At 59.0% G+C, this 19127-nt stretch overlaps 2 protein-coding genes across 10 annotated transcripts; both read right to left on the minus strand.

Moving 5' to 3' along the window:
* Nucleotides 1-18: 18 nt before the first annotated feature.
* DNASE1L2 (deoxyribonuclease 1 like 2) lies at nucleotides 19-3370 on the minus strand. The gene is made up of 6 exons (XM_055082472.1): nucleotides 2940-3370; nucleotides 2595-2845; nucleotides 2413-2513; nucleotides 2221-2333; nucleotides 1826-2077; nucleotides 19-225 (listed from the first exon to the last, which is right to left on the minus strand). Exons 1-6 carry the CDS (start codon nucleotides 3081-3083, stop codon nucleotides 19-21), a joined length of 1068 nt encoding a protein of 355 aa, XP_054938447.1. The 5' UTR covers nucleotides 3084-3370.
* E4F1 (E4F transcription factor 1) lies at nucleotides 2952-14261 on the minus strand. Of its 9 annotated transcripts, none has more exons than XM_028484159.2 (16): nucleotides 14076-14261; nucleotides 12279-12410; nucleotides 11500-11648; nucleotides 10395-10500; nucleotides 7745-7938; nucleotides 7527-7647; nucleotides 7189-7341; nucleotides 6921-7090; nucleotides 6366-6575; nucleotides 5984-6089; nucleotides 5607-5824; nucleotides 5227-5425; nucleotides 5011-5153; nucleotides 4877-4939; nucleotides 3392-4795; nucleotides 2952-3040 (listed from the first exon to the last, which is right to left on the minus strand). In XM_028484159.2, the coding sequence occupies exons 1-15, from the start codon at nucleotides 14230-14232 to the stop codon at nucleotides 4439-4441; spliced, it is 2478 nt and encodes an 825-aa protein (XP_028339960.1). In that variant the 5' UTR covers nucleotides 14233-14261; the 3' UTR covers nucleotides 2952-3040; nucleotides 3392-4438. The 9 variants fall into 9 exon arrangements, with proteins under 9 accessions (XP_028339960.1, XP_028339959.1, XP_023979261.1 ...); XM_028484158.2 differs by having other exon boundaries at nucleotides 5984-6092; XM_024123493.3 differs by lacking the exon at nucleotides 12279-12410.
* Between the last annotated feature and the right edge of the window lie 4866 nt (nucleotides 14262-19127).

The raw sequence follows: 19127 nt of genomic DNA on the forward strand, positions 1-19127 counted from the left end.
AGTGTCTTGATTTGGGAATCATAAACTGGTAGGTGGCACCCTTCTGGACCTCAGCGATGTCACCGTTGAGTGTCTCCTCTCCCAGAGCAGAATAAAGTCCTTGAGTTTCCCATCCCTGGCTGGTGGGATGCCTGACTGCTGGAGGCATAAGGCCAGGTAGTTGTGGGCCCTGGCAAGCCACACAAGAAAAGGAAAAGGGAAAAGCCCTTGGGCCGCCATGTTTTTCTGTTTGGATGGAAAGCCTGTATAAATTTCAGAGAAATTGGGTGACTTGGAGAGGGAGGAGGGAGGCATTTTACATTACAAGTGTCCTAAATCTTACTTTAGAAAGATCTAGCAAGAAAAGCTTGTTCAAGTTCTTGAAACAAAGGTTTTTCCCTCCCATACAATTCAGGCCAGTTAAATCCTGCCAAAGATATGCTTCGAAAACCAGAAACCTCATCGGACCCCTGTCAGTTACACTGTGTACCCCAGTTCTGCTTGTTCCCAATCCTCAGGTGATGGGCTTACTCAGAGTGCAGGCCACTGTCCTCCCTGCTGAGTCTTTGCCCAGCCCAGGGCTCCTGAGGAAGAAGCTACCAGGAAGGCACCTTTGAAGGGGCTGTACCACTGTGAGCTGTTCAGGTTCTGTGGGCAGGACCTTAACCCAACCTGCCTGCTCACCTTGAGGAGGCTCTCCACATGTCCCAGCGCCGCCAACTGGCTGGTTGCAGGGGGCCAGCCTTCTTGACCGCCCCCACCCCCCCGCCAACTGCAGTGCTGGGTAGGAAAGGACCCTCTTACACGAGTGCCTGTGAGTGGCCTGCAGGCCCGGGAACCGGGGCCATAGGAGGAACACTGAGGACTGGGAGGTTGGCCTTGCACATCCACCCTACCTGTGTGTGAGCACTTATCCCCAGCTGCACTCAGTACAGGTGCTTGAAAGCATTTAGTTTTTAGAAAGAAAGAGCAGGGAGCTTCAGCCAGTGAGCACAGGAGCTGCCTTCTGGAGCCAGCCTGGTCTGGAGGTGGTCAGTTCCCAGCAGGGTGGAATGGGCAGGCCAGGCTGTCCCTGTCCCCTAAGTGGGCTGGGACCGGGGACATGCTGAGCTGCAGGACCAAGGTTTGTGCCCTAGAAGAGCTGAGTCCTAAGAAAGGACATGAAGGCATCGGAGCCAACATGTGTGTGTGGTCCTGCCTGAGTGTTTGCTGTTTATTGAGCTCAGCTGTGTGCCCAGTGCTCTACGAGGTGCTTCTCACAACCTTATGAGGTAGTGGTGGCAGCCCACTTCACGATGGGGAAACAGGCTCCGAGTACTCCCATCACTTGTCCAGGCCCAGCTGACCCTACCCTGTAGCCCTGTGGGGCTTGCTCCTTGTGGCCAGAGTCTGCAGGCAGCCTGCCCTGGCCAGGCTTCAGGGCTGTCAGTGGGACTTGAGGGTCACCTCCACAGGAAAATGGTCACTGATGGCCAGGGCCTGGAGGGAGAAGGGGCCAACCCTAAGGCCCTGCTGAGCAGCCAGTCCTCCCTCAGGCTCCACCCCAGAAAACTGCCCCCCCCCCCCAGGAAGGGGCCCACTGGGTGTCCACAAACCACTGCATCTGGGGATGGGGTAACAGACCAGCGAGGCCTGGGCTATCCATCCCAGCTGCGTGGGTTGGGTGGGAGCATGGCCTCGGGACCCCACTCGGGGGGAGGTAAAGAGCTTCCTGTACTGCCATCCAGATTTGTTCCGTTCAACCAGAACTGAACCTCTAAGAGCCTTTTCTAGAAACACTAGCGCAGGGAGGGGAATGCCAGGTGTACTGAGGTTGGGCCTTGCTCTTACTGGGCCCAGCACTTGCCTGAGCCTGGTACAGGCCGAATTCCTCCTGGAAGTCGTGTACGGCGGCCGACTGGGGCTTCAGGCTGCTGCGCAGGCGGGCACCACAGACCACGATGCGGTCGTAGGCACAGTCTGAGTTGCCCACCGTGGTGTCAGCGCTATCCAGAATGAGCCACTTGAAGACCTCGCTGCTGCGCAAACGGATGGCCGGCCAGTCCTGAGCCTGCACGTAGCTGCAGTCGGCGTTAAAGTCTCCCAGAAACAGCATGTCCTGTGGGGCACCGCGGAACCGGGTCTGAGCCTGCGGGAGGGGCCGCGCGCGCAGAGCCTCACGCCTGTGGCCGACCCCCAGGACGCGCCTCCGGGACCCAGGGCCGTGGGGCAGGGCGGGGCCGTGCGGACATAGGGGCTTACGTCGGTGCCCCACTTGTCTATCACGTCCAGGTACACATCGTAGAGCGCGTCGATCTCGGCCACCGCTTGGTGCGGCGCCGCGTGCAGCGGAATCAACACTAACTCCTCGGCAGCTGCAGGAGGAGGTAGCTGTCAGGGACTGGGACGGGGCTTACGGGACGGGCGGGGCCTGTGGGACGGGCAGGGCCTCACCTGACCCGGGTGCTGAGAACTTGACCACGAAAGGTTCACGACTGAAGGCGTCCTCCGGGTCCGGGTACTGGTACGTGTCCACGACCGACACCGCGTCCTTCCTGGGTGTAGAGGGTGGGTGGGCGCCCTAAGCGGGCCCCGTCCTGACCCGCGCACCCCTCCCCCACGTTCCCGCCCCTCACCTGTAGACGAACAGGTACGTTTCCTTATACTGGTCCTGACCCAGGGGTTCACTGCTCACGAAGCTGTACTCGTGCCTGGACACGCTGCGGAGACACTGGCCAAGCCCGGGGTCAAGGCATCGCTCCAAGACCTGGGCCCACGTTGGGCCCTGCCCGCCATACCTGTTGATCAGCTCCATGAGCACGGATACGGCGCTCAGGTCGGAGTCCCGCACCTCCTGCACCAGCGTGATGTCATAGCCAGCCAGGATCTGGGGGAGGGGCCGGCAGTTGCAGGGTCACGTGTGCGCGGCAAATTAGTCCGCGGAGCCCAGCTGCGACCCCGCCCAGGGTCCCCAGCCTCACTTGCGCGATGATGCCGCTGCAGGCCGGGTCCGAGACTTTGCTGTCGCCGAAGCTCCGGATGTTGAAAGCTCCGATGCGCAGCACCGCGTCTCCAGCAGCCCCTAGCGCCCAGAGCGCGGCCAGTAAGGCCAGGGGCCCGCCCATGGCGCAAAGCAGGCAGGCTTAGAGGAACAGACACGGCCCGCGTGAGCGCGGACATAGAATCGGACACACCAGCCCACCCTTCTCAGTCCCGGCTGCTGGGACGCGGGGGCCGGGCAGGTTCTGCCACCCATTGGTGGCTGGCAGGAAGGCATATCCTCCCCCTGCCGCTCTCCAGGTCTCCCCAAGGTGGTGGGCTGGGCTTACGGCCGTGGCCGTTCTCCTCCGTGGGGAAACTGAGGCCCAAATATTGAGATTCCATTCACACCCAGCCCCCCGCGGCTCAGCACCACCACCCCCGCCAGACTCACCTGAGGGATGTGGATTGGCTGTGTCAGAGGCTTAGGATCTGGGTCCCAGTAGAAGTCAGAGGTCCCAGCTGGGGGTGTGTCTGTGGCACGGGACAGACTGCAAGGGCTTCGTCTAGCAGCAGCTCTGGTGCCCCAGCTCCGTGAGTATTTGAAGCCCTGGTCCAGGGAGGGGCCAGGACTGCACTGGGTCCCGCCCCCTCCACGAATTGGACACTGTAACTCCTGGCTCCCATTCCCACAGAGACCACCGCCCCCCCACCAAAGGGCAAGGTGGCAGGGGATCCACCTTGAGACTGCTCTTGGGCCCCCAAGCCTGTCAGAACAGGGACTCAGAAGGCCCTGCCAGCCCAAGAGCTGCATCAGGACTGGGAAAGAGGACCAGACATGCCCACGGTCCAGGTCTTGCTCCTGTCCCTGCCCCCGAGAAACTAGGTCACCCAGAATCTCCCTCAAGCTGCATCTCCTCAGGGAAACTAAGGCAACACAATCAGGAAAGACCGGCCCCATTTGTGGCCCAGCATCTCCTGCTGCTTCTCCACACGTTGTCACCTCAAGGTAAAAAGCCGAGACTCCTGGGTCTCCCAGCCTCATTCCCCGGCCCCAGGGAGGCCCCAGGGTTGGAGGCTAGGAAGCAGCATCCCCTCCCACCCACCTCGACGGGCCTCAGGAAGCTGGGGTCACAGTTCCAGCTAGGCAAGGCAGCAGGAGGAGGCTACCTGTCCACATACCAATGACACCCACACACTGCCAAGGTGCCACCAGCCCTGTTGGGATCCCTGGGCAGGCAGGGGCTGCCACAGAGGAACCTGCCAGGGCAGTGGCACCAGCCCCTGAGGCTGCCACTGCCGCAACATCACAAGCGGCGGGTTTTCATGTTTTATTGTAAAGCAACCAAAAACTCTGTGTATTTACACTTCCGCATCTCCTCTGAATGCCTGAGTTCTATGCCCATCTTCTCTGTACTCGGCCAGGCAGGCAGGGGCAGGGTGCTCGGGGTCCTCGCCCCCTGCCCCAGCCCAGCCCCCCGGGACCCTGCAGGCGCCCGTGTTAGACGATGACCGTCTGCACCTCAAGCTGGCCCTCCGGCGAGGCGATGACCAGCTCTCCCGCATGCTCCAGGATCTCAATGTCCTCCGATGAAACCATGGTCACAGTAGCCTGCTCGGCGCCATTTGTACCCGAGCGGGCCGTGAGCACAGTGCCCTCGCTGATGGCCGAGGCCAGCGTCATGGCCACCTGCTCCGTCAGGCTCTCGGGGGTGGCGATAGTGATGGTGTCGGCAGCAGCTGCCTCTGTGCCCAGCCCTGCCTCCTGGTCCATGGTCACATTCTGCACGATGATCTGGTGCCCGGCGCTGGCCTGGTGCACGATCTGCTGCACTACCTTCATGATGTGACTGTCCACCTGTGGGTGGCTCAAGGCTCAGCCCATGGGTCTGGTGAGGGTGCCAGGCCACCCCACCCTGCCCATCCCCCAGCCCCTCACCTCCGTTTGGGTGCCCTCAATGATCTCCGTGGCTTCGCTGGTCTCTGCATCATCCGCAGTGGCCTGGACAGAAGGTCAGAGGTCAGCCTTGCCCGCCCCAGGCCCCATCCGAACCCCAGTGACCCCACACCCACCTCGATGATGTACTCCTGGGTGTCGGCTACCACGGATGAGAACTCGACCAACACGGTGTGCGGGTCGTCGGCGAGGACGGCGGCGGCCGCTGCGGGGCTCTCCTCGGACACCAGCAACTCCTCCACCTCCAGCAGGCAGCCCCCTGTGGCGGGGAGCTCGGTCAGTGCTGGCCGGCTGCGGCCCCCCACCCCCTCCCTGCCTCCTCCCAGCCCTACCTTTGGTGCGCAAGTGCCGGTTGAGCGTGCCATGCTCAGCAAAGCCGCGGCCGCACTTGTAGCACTTGAAGGGCTTCTCGCCCGTGTGGTGCCGCACGTGCCGTACCAGCGAGCCCTTCTCCCGGAAGCCTCGGCTGCAGAACGGGCACACGTGCGGCTTCTCCTCCAGGTGTGTCCGGAAGTGCACCTGCTGGGCATTCTGTGGAGACCCACCATCAGGGCCGGCCTGGCCTTGGCTCTCCCAGCCCCTTCTGAGGGCCCCGGTTGGGACTGAGCAGGCTGTCAGGTGAGGGGTGAGGAGGGAGGTCTGGGGGCACAGAACAAGGAACAGATCTGGCTCAGGGAGCGGGGAGCCCACAGGTGGGGGATCAGGGGCCCACCTTGGTCTTGTAGCACTTGCCACACTCGGGACAGGGGTAGGGCCTCTCATCTGAGTGGACACGCCGGTGGCCGCGGACGTGGGCGATGGTCTTGTAGAGCTTCCCACAGTCCCCACAGCGGAAGCGGCGCTCGTGCACGTGCACCTCCTGGTGCTTCTTGAGCAGGTAGGCCTTGGGGAAGGCCTTGCCACACTGCGGGCATGTGAATGGCCTCGGCCCTGGGGCCACACTCCATGTCAGGCCGGGACCACCACCCGAGGGCCCCACCCTAGCCACCTGCCCACAGGCAACCCTGACTATCCACAGCACACCTGAGAGCCCCTCCTGGCTACCCACGGCCGTCCACTGCCCAGTACCCCCACCATCCTGCCACCCACCTGCGTGGCCTCTTTTGTGGGCCTCCAGGGTGGCTGCCGTTGGGAAGGTCTCACTGCACTGAGGGCACGGGTGGGTCCTGGGCACAGCTGAGGCCTCACTGGACACCTGCTGGGGGACCACAGCACACCTCCAGTACCCATTGCAGGCTGGGCCCGAGCAGCACCGTGGAGGCCAGACCGAGCCACCCCCACCCTGGGAGGCTCCACAATGGGCCCAAGAAGGCGATAAACAGATCAGGGGACAAAGTCACTGCAGACAGTGATGCAACTTTCCACCGCAGGGAGCACAGCAAGGAGGCTGGTGGCGGCCAGGATAGCATGGTGACTTTGTACCCGAGGTCCAGCCCCCCAGAAGGGGCACACCGGCAGCGCAGGCACCTACTGTCTCCACCTGTTCCACCTCCAGCAGCGGCAGTTCTGGGGGACCATCTCCCAGGGGCTGGGGACTGGACACAGTGGGAGGGGCTGGCTCCAGGGCTCCCTCCTCCCCAGGGACCCGCTCAAGGACAATGCCGGAGTTCTGCATGGCCTGGTGCAGCAGGTTCTCACGGCTGCCCTCGCTGGAACAGGGAAGCTCCTCGGGGCTGGGGGGCTGCAGGGGAGGCAAAGGGAGGCTGGCCAGGCAGCCCGGCACGCAGCACCCACCCGCCATCACCGCACAGGGCAGCCCCAGGGGCCCCCGTGCATACCTGGCATCTTCACTCAGGAATGGCGCTGGGAGCCCCACAGCCCACTCCACCTGCCTTCCCCTGCCCCACCTCATCCCCAGCTCACTCTCCGTTGCCCCTCCCTGCCATGACCTGGGTCTCCCATCTCCCCACCCAGCAACCAGACTGAGCACCAGGAAGGCAGGCCCATGTCAGTCCTGTTCCCAGTGGAGCCAGTGCCCAGAACAGAGCCTGGTGCTGAGCAAAGGCCTCCCCTGACCTGTCCCCACCTCTGGGGTGAGGGCTTTCACGCCCAGGGGAAGCTCTTGCATCTGGACGTGGACTTCGTGGATGACCGTGCCCTTGGCATCTGTCACCAGGTGAATCACAGGAGAAGTTTCCATGGGCCCACCTGTCATTGCCGATGATGTAACAGTCCCCACGGTGGAGGCACCAGGCCCTTTAAGGCAGAACCAAGAGTCCATGAAGAAACACCCAACTAGGGTGGCACTCAGAGAGCAGCCAGGGCCAGGGCAGGGAGCCCCCGACCACACTGACCTGTGGGAGTGTCCTCTTTGCCAACAACCACATCTTTGCTCATGCTGAAGCGGATTTTTTCAGTGCACGGGGTGAGAGACTTGAGGTGCCGGGTCAGCGCACCCGACTCACGGAAGCTCTTCCCACACTTGGCACACTTATAGGGGCGCTCATCTGCAGAGAGAATGGTGTCAGCCTCGGGTGGGACGTTGGCTTGGTGCTGAGGGGAAGGCAGGCCTGGAGCCACAGCCTCAGTACCACCAGGAGGAAGGGGCCATGAAGCCCTGGAGCCGGGGCACCCCCAGGGCCAGTGGCAGCGTGCTGTGCAGCTCCTGGCCCCAGGCCCGAGGCCGGCTCACCTGTGTGCCGCCGGTGGTGCCGGATGAGTGAGCCTTTGGTCCGAAAGGAGGCCCCACACAGTTTGCACTCGTGGTCCTTTCGGCTACTGTGGGTGACCATGTGGGCCTTAAGGATGCTGCCCTGTGGGGGAGGGGCAGTGAGGCTCAGGCACCTCTCTGGGCAAGAGCGGGAAGGCCTGGCTCCCACAGCCAGTGCGCCCGCGGCCCCAGGGCCTCACCGTCTTGAAGGTCTTGTGGCACAGCATGCACACGTAGCGGCCGTCCTTGTTCACCAGCAGCTTGACCTGGGCCTGCTCACCCTCCCCTGAGAGCCCAGGCCCCTGACAGTTGGGGCTGCCCCGGGCCTCTGCCATCCCGCTGTCCCCCGGCTCCGCCTCAGAGGCCACGATGACCTCTTTGATGTGTCCACCACCTGAGGAGAGGCAGATGGGCCTGAGCCTTGGGATGCCATGGGCCCTGCCACTTCTTCGGATCCCAGCCCGAGGACACTGCTGTGGCACAGTGGAGTTGTCTTGACCAACCCCCAGCCCCAGCACATGGCGCCTGCTCAGCCTGAAAGGGTGGGAGGTACTGTGCTCTGACTCCACGGAGCTGCCCAGAGGAGTTCCAGGCCTCCAGAATGTGTTCAGCAGGGAAACCCACCATGAGCACGGATGCCCCCTCCCCTCAGCCAAAAGGCATGCACGACTAGATGTGCACAGGGGTCCCGCCATGTCCAAGGGCGGCAGAGTGCTGGCACAGAGGCAGTGGACAGGCCAACTCGCCACCATGGCCCCCTCGCTGCTCCGGCTAACGTGAGGAGGAAATGCCTCTGGGGATCACCCACCAGCATTGGTTTCAAGGCAGGCAGGCAAGAGACCCAGCCTGGGAGAGGGAGCGCTCGACACGCCTAGGCCAGTCTGCGGAAGGAAGGCTGTGCTTTTGCAGCTCTCATGGGGGTTGAAGAAATCTGACACTGTGCAAAGCTAAGCTGTAAACACATCACAATTTGTGCTCATGAAAACGACACGTGGGAATCGGTTGTGAAGCCGCTTCTTAGAAACCATCTCAATCAGGCTGGTATCGTGTTTTGACAAGCCATTCTCCCAAAACAGAACGGAAGTGCCATGACTCAAATAATTAAGGGCATCCCTCGCTCCTGCCCTAGCTGACATGCTTGAAGCTTTATCTTTCCTCCCCCACCAGGAGTGAATTTCCAAAAGAACAGGGATTTCTGCCAGGCTAGGACTTGAGTTTGAGTGTGGCACAGCAGACAGAGGGATCAAAGAAGGGGGAACCTGGCTGCCCTGAGTCCAGAGACAAAATGCAAATTTGTTTCCAGGGAAGAGGCAGGAGAGCCTGCAGTGAGTATCCAGCCCCCTGTGCAGTCCCTAGGAACTGCACCCCCCAGCCCAGCAAGGACTGAGAACCCCCAGCCCTGCGATGCCAGCAGCTGGTGGTTTAGGACTCTGGCCTGGGCTCCAGATCGCTGAGCAGCTGACGCCAAGGGGACATTGGGGTACCCAGGATGCCTGCAAAGGGGAAACTCCCAAGGGTGCAAGAGAGACCGGGGGTGCCCAGAGAGGAGCCCCTGGAGCACAAGGAGCTGCCCAGCCACGGGCTTGGGCCAGCTGGAGGCTGGATGGCAAGCAGGGCCTGGCTAGCCAGGGGGCCAGAGCCTGGAGATGCTGCCTGAACCCAGGGAACCTGTTTTCCCATATGACACCACCACCCAAGAAGCCAAACACCACACCAGGGCTGGGCATGGCCCCACCTCCCACATGTCAGCCCTCTTATCCCAGAAGAGCAACAGGCAACCGTCCTCATCCACAGGAATGTCGGGGGAAAGACAGTGTGGAGACAGGGACAGGTCCTGTAGCTTCCCTGGGATGGGACCTTGGCAGAACAGCCTGCTCTGAGGTTCCCCTCCCCCAGGTCGCCTCCCCATCTCTTTCTGCTCCAGCTGGTCCCAAGGGCTTCCCAAGGCCAAGTTCTACCTGTTGCCCAAACCTGCTTCCTGTCCAGTCACCTACTCACGTCCCTGCCAAGGCCCCTGCCCATTCACTTCCCAACCTCCCGTGGCATGAGGCCCAGCCCAGCCTCCCTCCACTGCTACGCTCACACCCAGCCCCCGGCTCCCTCGGGCTGCGCTTTGAATGTCCCAGCTGCACGCTCACCTGCCTCCTATTAAGGAGCACGTGACCCAATCCAGACCTCTCAACACCCCAACACTCCCTGCCCTACTGCACTTTAAAAAAAGCCATCAAAGAGCCTGGCTTGGCGTTGTATGCTCTTAAAGGCCATGTGAGGATCAGGATAGGAATCGCCACCCCCACGCCGGAGGGAGTGAGCACTGGGGAGGTGAAGGCCAAGGTCGGGCAGCAGGTCAGGGCGGAGCTGGAGCAGTAGGTGCACCCCACGCACACCCCAGCCTGACCCTCCAGAGCCAACTGTGGGGTGGGAAGTAGGAACCAGGGTTGGGGTTGGGGGGGGGTGGCAAAAAAGTAGGGAAGATTCCGGAAGGACCAGGGCAGAGACAGTCTGGGGCAGCAGCAGGAGAGAGCAGCCAGCTCATGATTTATGCACAAAGTGAAGACTCCCCGAGGCCCAGGTGTCCCCCAGGGCTGCCCAGGTTCTGGGCTTCCACTTTCTGGGCAGGGCAGGGCCTGGTGGCCAACACTTGCTCTTGCTGCAGGCCCTGCCCTGGGGAAGGTGCACACAAGGTCTCAGCCCCTCCTCAGCCAGGCCTTGCTCTCGGGACAGCAGAGGGGCACAGGCAGCAGAGGTGCCCAGCTTCCAACCTTAACCACGGATGACTAACAGGTCAGCAATGCCTCAGCACTGAGAAAGCCATGAGTGAACAGCCATGGTGGGGCCAAACCAGCTTACCGACAATGTCAGGAGCATGGCTGATGTCTGCCGTGAGAGCAGCTGCCTCCACCACGATGTGGGCCACGGTGATGGGCTCCTCTGAGCCTGCTGCTGCTGGCTCCACCTGCCATTGGGTGACAGGGGACAGAGGAGACTCGTCTCCAGGGCTCCAGAGCTCAGGTTTATGTCCATGCAGGATGGCTGGGGTGGGGCCTCTCATCTCCCCCAACGGACCACTGCTCTGAGCCTGACTCCCAGCCTGAACCCTCCACCCCAGGCCCAGGGGTCGGCCCCATCACTCTAATGCCTCCAGCCACCAAGGGCCCCATGCGGAGCCCTGAGCACCCTCAGGGAGGACTCCAGGATGAAGTGAACTAGAAGCTCCAGCTTGAGGCTCAGCTGGCTCTGCAGAGATGAAGGTGAGCACCTCCACCTACAGCCCAGCCAGGTGATCGGGGGAAAGGGCCCCCAGGGATGTGGGGCTGGAGGCCTTCTGGAGAAGAGGACACCTCTGGGAGGGGCAGGAAAAGAGCACAGAGTCAGAGTGAGACAATTCTGGGCCCACTCCTCTGGGCCACTCCCGGGGTGACCAGAGGCACCTGACTTCTCTTGGAGTCTCCTTTCCCACTTCCATAGGACGAGGATGACAAAAGAGTGCCCAGCCCACAGGGGTGCCGTGGGCCTCAGTAGGACTGTGCGTGTACAGCCCGAGTACACACCAAGTGCAACAAAGTTGGCCATTTTTATGACAGAGTTGTGGGATCCACGGAGCCACACTTTGTGGGATCCTCAGGAACCATATGTACAGGACAGGAGACAAAAGGACAAAAGCCACCATGATATCCCTAAGCCAGGACAGGCCCTCAGGCTTCAAGAAAGGAGGGACCCCAGGCCCCAACTGTGCAGGCTTCAGCCAGAGGCTGCTGAGAGGGCCCGCATCCCAGGCCATCCGGGAAAGCCCAGAGCACTGCCAGGAGTCCCCCACCCACAGCCGGATGCCTGCCCTCTGCCCACCCCGGTGGCACAGGTCCGTCTCGACATGCCTCCACCTCCTCATCCTGCTGTCCGCCAAGGGGCGGGGTGGAGGGCACGCACATGTGCAATGGCAGGAGGGGGATGCTACCTCCTGACCCAGCAGCGCAGCAGCAGTGGTGGCAGGCAGGGCCTCCTGGGGCACCCGCTGGCAGACCTTCTGGAGCTTGTGCTGAACAAAGTCCTCCAAGGTGGTGAACTCCGCCTGGCAGCGGCCACATCGGTGCACGTCATCCTCATCTGCAATGAGCCTGCAGTCAGTGGGGCTTGGGAGGGATTCCAGCCCCAGGCAGATGCACCCAAGGGTGGCATCAGAACCAGAGGCGCCTTCCCCAGCCCTCCCAAAGGGGCTGAGAACACTCTTGGGAGCTCAGGGTGCCAGGCTGCTTCTCCGGAGGTCTGCAGCAGTGCCCACCCTAGGAAGAGCAGCATCCAGCAGGGGATAACCCTGACCATACACTTAGGCTGTAGGGATCCAAAGCCCCTACTTCAGAGATGAGGGGAGAGAGGCCCAGGGAGCAGCTTGGAGGCAGAGGGATTCAGCCAAGCTGGTTTGGGGACAGTGGAGGACCAGGGTTTAAGACTGTTGGGGTTTGCATGTGCCCTTGGGCACCTCAGTGACCAGGTCTGGGTCTGTTTCTTTATCTGTAAAATGGGCCGACTCAGTGTGTGTGTACAGGCTCTAGCTGAGAGGCCAGTCCTCAGCAAACATGGGAGAGGTGGGGCACCCTCACCCATGACCACTCTTTTCTCACTCTGACTTGGTGCTTCACTGGTTCCAAACAGGCAGCACCTCCCTACTCTGGTGAAGACGCGCAGGGTGGGACTTCGCAGAGGGGTTCCACACCCCAGGGCCATGGGCCACCGCACCTGAGCCCCTCACCATCTGGGCTGACCAGCCAGTGCCTGCCCCAGGTCCTGCAGAAGAGACTTCCGGCTCACTGAGTCCCCTACTGTGTGCTGGGCATCTTACTGGGGCCATCAGCAAATCCGGCCAGCACCCTGAGGAAATAGAAGTGACTATTCCCTCTCTAGAAAAACAACCTGAGATTCAAGGCCACCCAGCTGATGAGTGTTGGGGCCAGAACCTGTACTTGAGGGTCTACCCCAGACACCCTGCTGTTTACCCCAAGGGAATGGGGAGATGCTCCTTCTGCTTTCATAAAAGTCTGCCAGTTCCCATCACCTCAGTGCAGTCCCACATCAAGGTCAAACCCAGGCCTGGAGGACAGAAGGAGCCCAGTTGATGTCTATTGGATTAATGAGCAAAGGGCCAAACCACAGCAGAGACTCACAAAAGGCCACCTGACAGAGGGCGGTCCCCTCCAGATGGTTCACAGTCACAAGCCAAGCACTGAGGTGACTGTACCCTCCTAACCCTCCCACCCCACTCCCCAAGTCTGACTCAGCACCAGCGTGTTGCCATTGAAGGAATCCCCACCACAGAAGAGGACACACCCAGCCCCTGTAACACTGAGTGAGATAAGGCCCTGGGCAAGCCCAGCAGGGCACAGCAACCTCCAAAGAGACCCCTCTGCGGGTAGCACGGCCCCGCATGCCAAGCTACCTACCCAAGCTGGAATAAGGAGCAAGAAATGATGTACTGAGAATTACAAATCCTGTGGGGACAAACACCACCACCCCGATATCACCACCAACCCCCTCCTGCCCGGCCCAGTCTAAAGCTTCCTGGGACAAGCTCAGAGGGTAGAGACCATAATTCTGTCTCCAAAAGCTATCAGTGCCCCTGTGTGTCCCCAGAACTGTTCTCAGAGATTCACATACATCCTCTATTTTGATTCTCATCACCATCCTATGAGGCAGCAGAACCCAGAAGTTAAGAGTGGGTTGAGGAGTCATACAATCCTGGTATCCAACAAGTCCTTGGTAATTACTAGCTGGGTGACCTGGTCACTTTCACATCTTTGAACCTCAATTTTCCTCATCCACAAAATGGGAATAATAATAGTAATAATAATAATGGCATCTAGGGCTGGCTTGAGAATGAAAAAGGCTGATGCATGGTAAGTGCTCGATACATTATTCTGAACAGTAGCATCCCTATTCTGTAAGGAGAAATGGGAGGCTCAGAGAGGTATGTGGTTACCTGCCCAAGATCAAACAGCTAGAAAGTGGCAGGTCTGGGACAGAGCTGGCTGCAGCTTTCCAGCACTGGGCTCTGCTGCCTCCCCCCGGGTGCTGGTAAGACCCGAGGCCCCGCCCTCCCGGAGCCTCCTGTCACACCCCGGCCAGGGCCCCAGTGGCCCTTCAGGTGAAGTGGGAGGGGGCGCGGAGGAGGGCAGGGCCCTGTCGAGACTGGGAGGCGGAGGGGGGCCGGGCCGCTGGCCTGAGGGCGGGGCAGGCAGTGGAGGCGATCGCCGAGGTCTACACTGACAGCCCCGGTGGCTTGGACACAGGTGAGTATCCGCGGGTGGGCCCTGGGGCCCACGGGGGTGATGGGCGCCCCGCCAGGGTTAGGCCTGAGGGTCTGAGGAAACCGGGGGGCTCGTGGAAGGCTATGAGGGGTCCCGTGGGGACCTGTGAGGTCTGCAAGGAACCGGGCCTGGGAGGGTCTGTCGCGCCAGCAGCTCAGGCCGTCGGGGCCTCCACCAGCCAAGCTGAGCCGTCCCCACCCTGGCCGCTCCCGGCCCCGTCCGGCCCTGTTACCTTCCTCGCTAAAGGGCGCCGGGAGGCCGAGGAAGCCACCGGGGGCCAAGGCCGCCGCCGCCGCCGCGACCCCGCCCTCGCCCGCTTCCTGCCCGGCTTCGGCCTGGGCTTCTGCCGTATGCGCGGCCGTTACCCGCACTGCCATCGCGCCCTCCATGTCGCAACGCGCCGCAGGAAGATGGCGGATTTACGACCGTGTCGTCATAACAACGAGCCGCGCCAAGGCTAGCGAGAAGACGGGAGGAGGGCGATGGGGCGGTGCCAGGGTGGGTTTGATTGGCAGGAGGAGGAGGGGCGGAGCCCGAGGGTGTGGCCTGGAACCGCAGAGGCGGGGCCCAGCTCAGGGAGAGAAGAGACGGGGCGAGACTGCTGGGAGTGCTGTAGTCACGGTGAAGAGGACTGACAGGAGGAGGCGCGGGGCCTGGGAGGGCCCGCTGGGCGTGGCTGGGGCTGGGTTCCGGCAGCTCCTTCAAGGCTCTAGCGAACTGGCGGCGCCAAGTGACCGGCCCTGAGCCGGTGCTGCCGCCGCAGGTGCCCAGCCGCGATCCGAGCTCGAGTGGGCAGCTGCCGGGACACCGCCCCAGCTCGGACCAGTAGAGTGGTGCTCACTGCCCGCCCCCGACCCCCTCGGGTGGCAGGACCTCCCCTGATGGTTGACCCAGTCACAGGGGAAAACCAGAGTTGGGGATGGCTCACGGGTAGCTTCACTAACCCTTTCATTCTTTATTTTATTTTTTTTTAATTTTATTTATTTTTATTTTTGGCTGCGTTGGGTCTTCGTTGCTGTGTGTGGGCTTTCTCTGGTTGCGGTGGGCGGGGGCTACTCTTCATTGCGGTGCGCGGGCTTCTCACTGCAGTGGCTTCTCTTGTTGTGGAGCGCGGGCTCTAGGCGTGCTGGCTTCACTAGTTGTGGCACGCGAGCTCTAGATAGCAGGCTCAGTAGTTGTGGCGCACGGGATTAGTTGCTCCACAGCATGTGGGATCTTTCCGGGCCAGGGCTCGAACCCGTGTCCCCTGCATTGGCAGGTGGACTTCCAACCACTGCGCCACCAGGGAAGCCCAACCCTTTCATTCTTTTGTATCGTTTTCAAGTTGTGGTAAGTACACATAAAAATTTCCGTTAGTAACAGTACATTCACAACTAGAGCGCAGGCTCAGTAGTTTTGGGGCACAGGGTTTGTTTCCCCCACGGCATGGGGGATCTTTCCGGGCCAGGGCTCGAACCCGTGTCCCCTGCATTGGCAGGTGGACTTCCAACCACTGCGCCACCAGGGAAGCCCAACCCTTTCATTCTTTTGTATCGTTTTCAAGTTGTGGTAAGTACACATAAAAATTTCCGTTAGTAACAGTACATTCACAATGCTGTGCAACTATCACCAACATGTAGTTAGAGAACGTTGTCATCATTCCAAAAGGAAACCTGTACGCATTAGCAGTCACTCCCCATTCTCCCCTCCCCCCAGCCCCTAGCAAAGCACTTTCTTTCTCTGTGGATTTGCATTTTCTGGACATTTCATATAAACAGAATTATACACGTGGTCTTTTTCATCTGGTTTCTTTCACTTTAGTATGATGTTTTTGAGGTTTATCCAGGTTGTAGCATGCAGCAGTACTTCATTCCTTTTTGTGGCTGAATAATATTCCATTATATGAGTAGACTGATTTTCATTTTGCACATTTGCGTTGTTTCCACCTAATCTACGATTGTAAATAGTGCCGCTATGAACATGTGCATACAGATTCTTTTGATTCTTTTTAAGGTAGTATTAGTTCTTTGAAGCTAAGTGCGTTATAGGATTTTCTCATTTAAGATACCAATCATCCCCATTTTGAAGAAGAAACTGAGGCATAGAACTGATGGAACACTTGCCCAAGGGCAAACCAAAGATCTAACCCAGGTCTGTCCAGAGTAATGGGCTAGAAACCCACAGGTCGTGCTCTCCCAGCTTGGTTATTCTCTGTGGCTCAGCCCAGTGCTAGATTCCAAAGACTCAGGTGAATCAGACCCAATTCCCTCCAGGAAGGCCAATCTCCGGGGAAGACCAAGCATGGACACAAGGGCCTGGACAGAGAGTGGGCAGCTCTGCCCTGGGAAGGACACCAGCAGAGATTGTCTCCATGCTGGGGCTGCCCAGCTAAGGAACTGAGGACCCTTAGCCTGTCAGGAGCTGGGATGTGTGAGGCACAGATTGGATCACCAGAAGTCAGGCCGGGGTAAAAATGGGGCTGCTTTCTGCAGGGGGCTTGCTCACCATTGCAGGCATTTAAGCAGAGAGTGACAGCATTTCAGAAGGATCCTCCTGACTGCTGTGCAGGAAAGGAAGATCTAGGATGGACAGTCTCTGAGAGGGACAAACAGGCGGAGGAGCAGGTGGGTACTTATGGAGCAGGAGGGATCTAGGGGGCACCTGGGAAGAGAGGACCAGGAGGACACCTCACTTGAGGATATGTGGGGGAGTGATGGGAAAGCCAGCATCAGAGAGGAAGAAGAAGACCACCAGAGAAATGGAGTGGGGGTGGATTTCAAAGACAGAGCACAGCCTGGGTGTGGATGGACATGAGGAGGAGCTGGCCCAGGGGAGACAGACAACCTGCCCTCCTCCATGCTCCAGAGCCTGTGGGACAGAGTTGTCAGGGACCAGCCAGGGCTCCTGCCTGGTTATTCCCTGGGGGTCAGAAAAGGGAATCCTGACCCAGTGAGCTCTAGGCCCCACCTCAGCTGAAGCCCAGGCAGACCAGCGGCAACAGGAGTGGGCCTGAGGTCACTGGAAGGCAGAGTGGCCAGGGGCAGGCCTTCTCCCTTCCCCGAAGTCCTCCTTCCCCCAGATGGCCTCCTTTCCCACCCTGCCCTCAGCGTGGGCTCCAGCTGCACACTGTGTGTTTGACAGTCAATAATGGCTTCTCTGTGGCCAGAGCCTGACAGGAACTCCATCATCCTTTATGATGGCTACTCAATCTCCCTTCCTTGTATGTACTTAAATCTATTCAACCAACCCCATGTTGAAGATTATTTAGGTTCCATCCAATTTTTTTTTGCCACTTCAGTCCTTTTTCCTTTCTTTTTTTTTTTAAGGGTTTGTTGTTGTTTTGTTTTGTTTTGTTTTGGCCACGCCTTGCAGCTTGCAGGATCTTGGTTCCCTAACCAGGGATCGAACCCACGCCTTTGGCAGTGAAACCTCGGAGTCCTAACCACTGGACTACCAGGGAATTCCCTTCAGTACTTTTTCAATGACACCCTTTTTTGCTTAGCTCATTAGAAGTGATAACATCTGTGAAAACATTTTCAATGGCTATTGGTATTTTCTAATACAATTCAAATCCATGCAATGCTGTGAAGATTAGTGTCCTTGTACCACCTAAGTCCACACCCCACTCCACCTGTGGTCCAGCTTCCTCACTTGGGAGGACCCTGGTGCCATCCATTCACAGGTATATAATGAGCACCTACTGTGTGTCAGGGACACAAAGTGATTGATCATGCTGTGTTCCTCTCCCATCCAGATGCATGGCACCTTGTCCCAGGACAGTCCTCCCCAATAAAGGGCACCGTCCTTTCCAGCCTCCTTCAGGACCTTGTCCACAGCCATCCCCTCTCTTGATACTGGCCCTTCCATCTCTCCCACTATGCCAGCTCAGACTCTACAACCTACAGGGGATGTTAAACCAAACAGAGCTCAGCTTTGGGGTCAGCTGAGTTTAATCCAAACTCTGCATTGTCCAGCTGGTGACTCTCTGTGGCTCAGTTTCCTCATCTGTAAATGGGGACACTAATTGTCTCTGCCTCTCAGGGTCGTCCTGTGATTCTGACAAGGTAATGCAGGTAAGGAGCAGCACTCAGTACCTAGATGCTTACTGAGTGCCCAGTAAACCAAGGCAACCAGGAAAGTATTGCACCAGGCAGCCCACGGCTGGACAGAGCAGTGTTTTCTCATTCTGGACAGTGAGCCACATACACTGAATGTTTTTGGGTGGTAAAGCAGGATTTGTGATCTTCTGTCAAATCCAGTTCTTCCCAGGGTCAGTCGGCTCCACCAACAAAACTGAGTGGGAAGACACAGGGAGGAAGGTGCTGATCCCCTCCTGGCTAGTGGGTGCGCCAGGAACACTGCATATCCTGCCCTCATGGGCCATGGCCTCTGCCCTCCAGGGGTTTCCAGGCCAGCCAAGACCAAAGAACAGGCTGAAGGTAAACAATCAGGGCCTTAAGGGTACTGAGGTTACTGGCTTTACCTCATGGGTTTGGGGGTGAGGGGGGTCCAGAGTAGACATTATGGAGACTTGGGGCCCAAGAGAGGAGCAGGGATTTGACACGCTATGAGTTGGAGGTCTGGATCGCCTGTCACAGGGTAAGCGCTCAGGAAGCTGGGGCCTGCTATTCTGCTACCTGGCCCTAGTGAAAAGTAATGAGGAGAAACATACACCTACTCTATGAACTGGCAATTCCACTCCTAAGTATATACCCAAGAGAAATGAGGGCCCACATCCACAAATGAGTGTGTAGGAACAAGAACCTTCATAGGGACATTATTTACAATAGCTCCAAACTTGAAGCGACCTAAATGTCCATCACCTGGAGAAAAATCAGGGGAGTATGTTCTTACAATGACCCGTGTGGAAATTAAAAAAAAACAACAACAGAAGAATGGATTTCACAGATATTATGTTGATCCAAAAGAAGCAAGACTCAGAGGAGTACACAGGGTAAGCTCCTGTAAGATGGTCTAGAACAGGCAAAGGAGGCTATGACTCACTCTATGGTGACAGAAGTCAGAAAAGCAATTCGGGGAGGGGTAACCGCTATGGACTGGATAGTGACTTGAGGGAACTTTCTGGAGTGATGGAAATATTCTATACCTTGATCTGGGGTATGTTTTTATATACATATATAAATTTATTTATTGTTGGCTGCGTTGGGTCTTCGTTGCTGCATGTGGGCTTTCTCTAGTTGTGTCGAGCAGGGGCTACTCTTCATTGCGATGCGTGGGCTTCTCATTGCGGTGGCTTCTCTTGTTGCAGGGCACAGGCTCTAGGCACGCTGGCTCCCGTTGCTGT

The sequence above is a fragment of the Physeter macrocephalus genome, unplaced genomic scaffold, assembly GCF_002837175.3.
Source record: "Physeter macrocephalus isolate SW-GA unplaced genomic scaffold, ASM283717v5 random_137, whole genome shotgun sequence".
In the NCBI taxonomy this organism is placed as follows: Eukaryota; Metazoa; Chordata; class Mammalia; order Artiodactyla; family Physeteridae; genus Physeter; species Physeter macrocephalus.

What these genes read in the sequence shown, in the direction of transcription:
- DNASE1L2 (XM_055082472.1), bottom strand. Translation starts at nt 3,083, where the DNA reads ATGGGCGGGCCCCTGGCCTTACTGGCCGCGCTCTGGGCGCTAGGGGCT. An exon ending in GCAGCGGCATCATCGCGCAA is followed by an intron (nt 2,846 to 2,939) that starts GTGAGGCTGGGG and finishes CCCCTCCCCCAG; the next exon opens with ATCCTGGCTGGCTATGACAT. An exon ending in GTTCTCAGCACCCGGGTCAG is followed by an intron (nt 2,334 to 2,412) that starts GTGAGGCCCTGC and finishes CTCCTCCTGCAG; the next exon opens with CTGCCGAGGAGTTAGTGTTG.
- E4F1 (XM_028484158.2), bottom strand. Translation starts at nt 14,232, where the DNA reads ATGGAGGGCGCGATGGCAGTGCGGGTAACGGCCGCGCATACGGCAGAA. An exon ending in CCACAAAAGAGGCCACGCAG is followed by an intron (nt 5,825 to 5,983) that starts GTGGGTGGCAGG and finishes GTGTGGCCCCAG; the next exon opens with GGCCGAGGCCATTCACATGC. An exon ending in TTGAGGGCACCCAAACGGAG is followed by an intron (nt 4,796 to 4,876) that starts GTGAGGGGCTGG and finishes AGCCACCCACAG; the next exon opens with GTGGACAGTCACATCATGAA.